Raw genomic sequence first — 1,658 nt, forward strand, 5'->3', positions numbered from 1 at the left:
CTCCCCGCTCCCCGCGGCGCGCCCCCCCACCAGCCGGGGCCCCCTCCGCGGCGCGCGGCTCGGCGCGCGGCTGCCCGGTCCCGGCGCGGGGCTCCCCACAGTCTGCCCTGGTCCCTCCGGCGCAGCGGTGCAACTGCTCGCGAAGTCCTCCTCAACCCCGCGCGTCGTCGCCGTGCCTCCTCGACGCCGTCCCCCCCCCCCCCTCGCGTCCTCCCGCACCTTTTAGCGCTCCGCTCCGCTCGGCGTGTCGCCGACGACGCCGGCCACCTCGAGCGTGACCCCACTGCCGCCGTGGTGTCCTCCCCCCTGCGCGTGTGTGTGTGTCAAGTGTTGTGCGTGTGTGTGTGATGCGCTGACGGCATGGCGGGTGCGTCGTCAGGCTCTCACCTGGTGTGGCTGGTGCTGCTGCTGCTGCGCGGCGGCCGCGCGGCCGGCGCCTCGGCGAGGACGTGCCGCCAGGATGATGTGACGTTTGAGCTCATCACGGGCTTCGTGTACTCGGCGCCCAAGGACGTGCTGGACACGCGCACCGGCACCCTCAAGCTGTCCGAGTGCATCGCCGCCTGCCAGGAGCACGGCGACTGCCAGAGCCTCAACTTCGAGACCGGCCTCTGCGTCCTCTTCTCGTCCAGCGCCGAGACGCATCCAGGTAAGCGACGACGCCGGCCTCGGACGTAACCTGTTGCCGTGGGTTGTTCTCCGCGCAGTGTCGATGCAATGTATGCGGAACAAAACTTATTCCAACGGTATTAATTTTGGTGTACGCCGGAAACCCAAACGTGTGAAATTGAATCGCTGAGACGGTGGGGATTGAGTGACAAGTTGCGTCTGTGTGAAGCATTCTCTTCATTCTCTTTAGACGAAAAAAATAGGTCGTCAGAAGTAATACATAAGTGAATTTTGGGACAGTCAAGTAAACTTGAACGGTCCATTATGTTCCTTTCCGTGCAAAACAGCCAAAAAACAAAGCTCTCGAAATAATAAAAATGTGCTCTATCTGGAAACAGAGGGGACTTTGACCTCACTGGAAAAACTAATGTTACCGATGGGAACGTTTCATCATGTGACCAAACCAGGTAACGTTTCCTGACGCAGACTACCCCACTCTAAAAGATAGGGCCATCACAAACAGGGTGCATCACCAAACGTTTCCTGGTTTGGTTGCGTCAAGAAAACGTTCCCTCGGTAACATTAGTTTTTCCAGTGCTGCTGCGACCTGCTGGCTTGTTGCACTTTTCTCACCTTAAGCAAAATGTTCTCGTAAGTGGCCGCACGTGAGCTTATGTTAGCTGTAACCAATTTTTTTTTCTTGAATCGAGAAACTCTTTTTCTGAGTGTGTGCAGCAGGTGCAGAGGATAAACTTTTTTTTTCAATCAGACCATACCGTAGTGATGCTAGTAATTTCACACGTTCAATTTGTAGAGTACTTCTCGTTTCCTGACGTTGCCGGTGGCATGCGGTATGATTTTCTGCTGACGGCAGCATGCGCTCGTGCACATCATGATGCACCGAGTCGACGGTGATTGAACGGCGGACCGTGTTGGATTGCGAGTCGTATATGCCCCGTGCCGGCGATAGGTGGGATCTGGATCAGGGATGGAAGGGTGAGCAGCCGGGTCAAGGATCAGACCGAGGTGCACTTCGCACTCAAAAAAAA

At 56.9% G+C, this 1,658-nt stretch overlaps 1 protein-coding gene across 1 annotated transcript in view; it reads left to right on the forward strand.

Annotated features, from left to right (window-relative positions):
- Positions 1 to 113: 113 nt before the first annotated feature.
- Positions 114 to 1,658, forward strand: part of LOC113217382 (uncharacterized) — a 93,304-nt gene continuing 91,759 nt past the window's right edge. Inside the window, exon 1 of the mRNA XM_026437262.2 lies at positions 114 to 649. Within this exon, the coding sequence (XP_026293047.2) occupies positions 361 to 649 (289 nt within the window). The 5' untranslated portion in view covers positions 114 to 360. The remainder of the gene's footprint in view (positions 650 to 1,658) is intronic.

Source organism: Frankliniella occidentalis, unplaced genomic scaffold, assembly GCF_000697945.3.
Source record: "Frankliniella occidentalis isolate FOCC.00 unplaced genomic scaffold, Focc_3.1 Scaffold250, whole genome shotgun sequence".
Taxonomy (NCBI): Eukaryota; Metazoa; Arthropoda; class Insecta; order Thysanoptera; family Thripidae; genus Frankliniella; species Frankliniella occidentalis.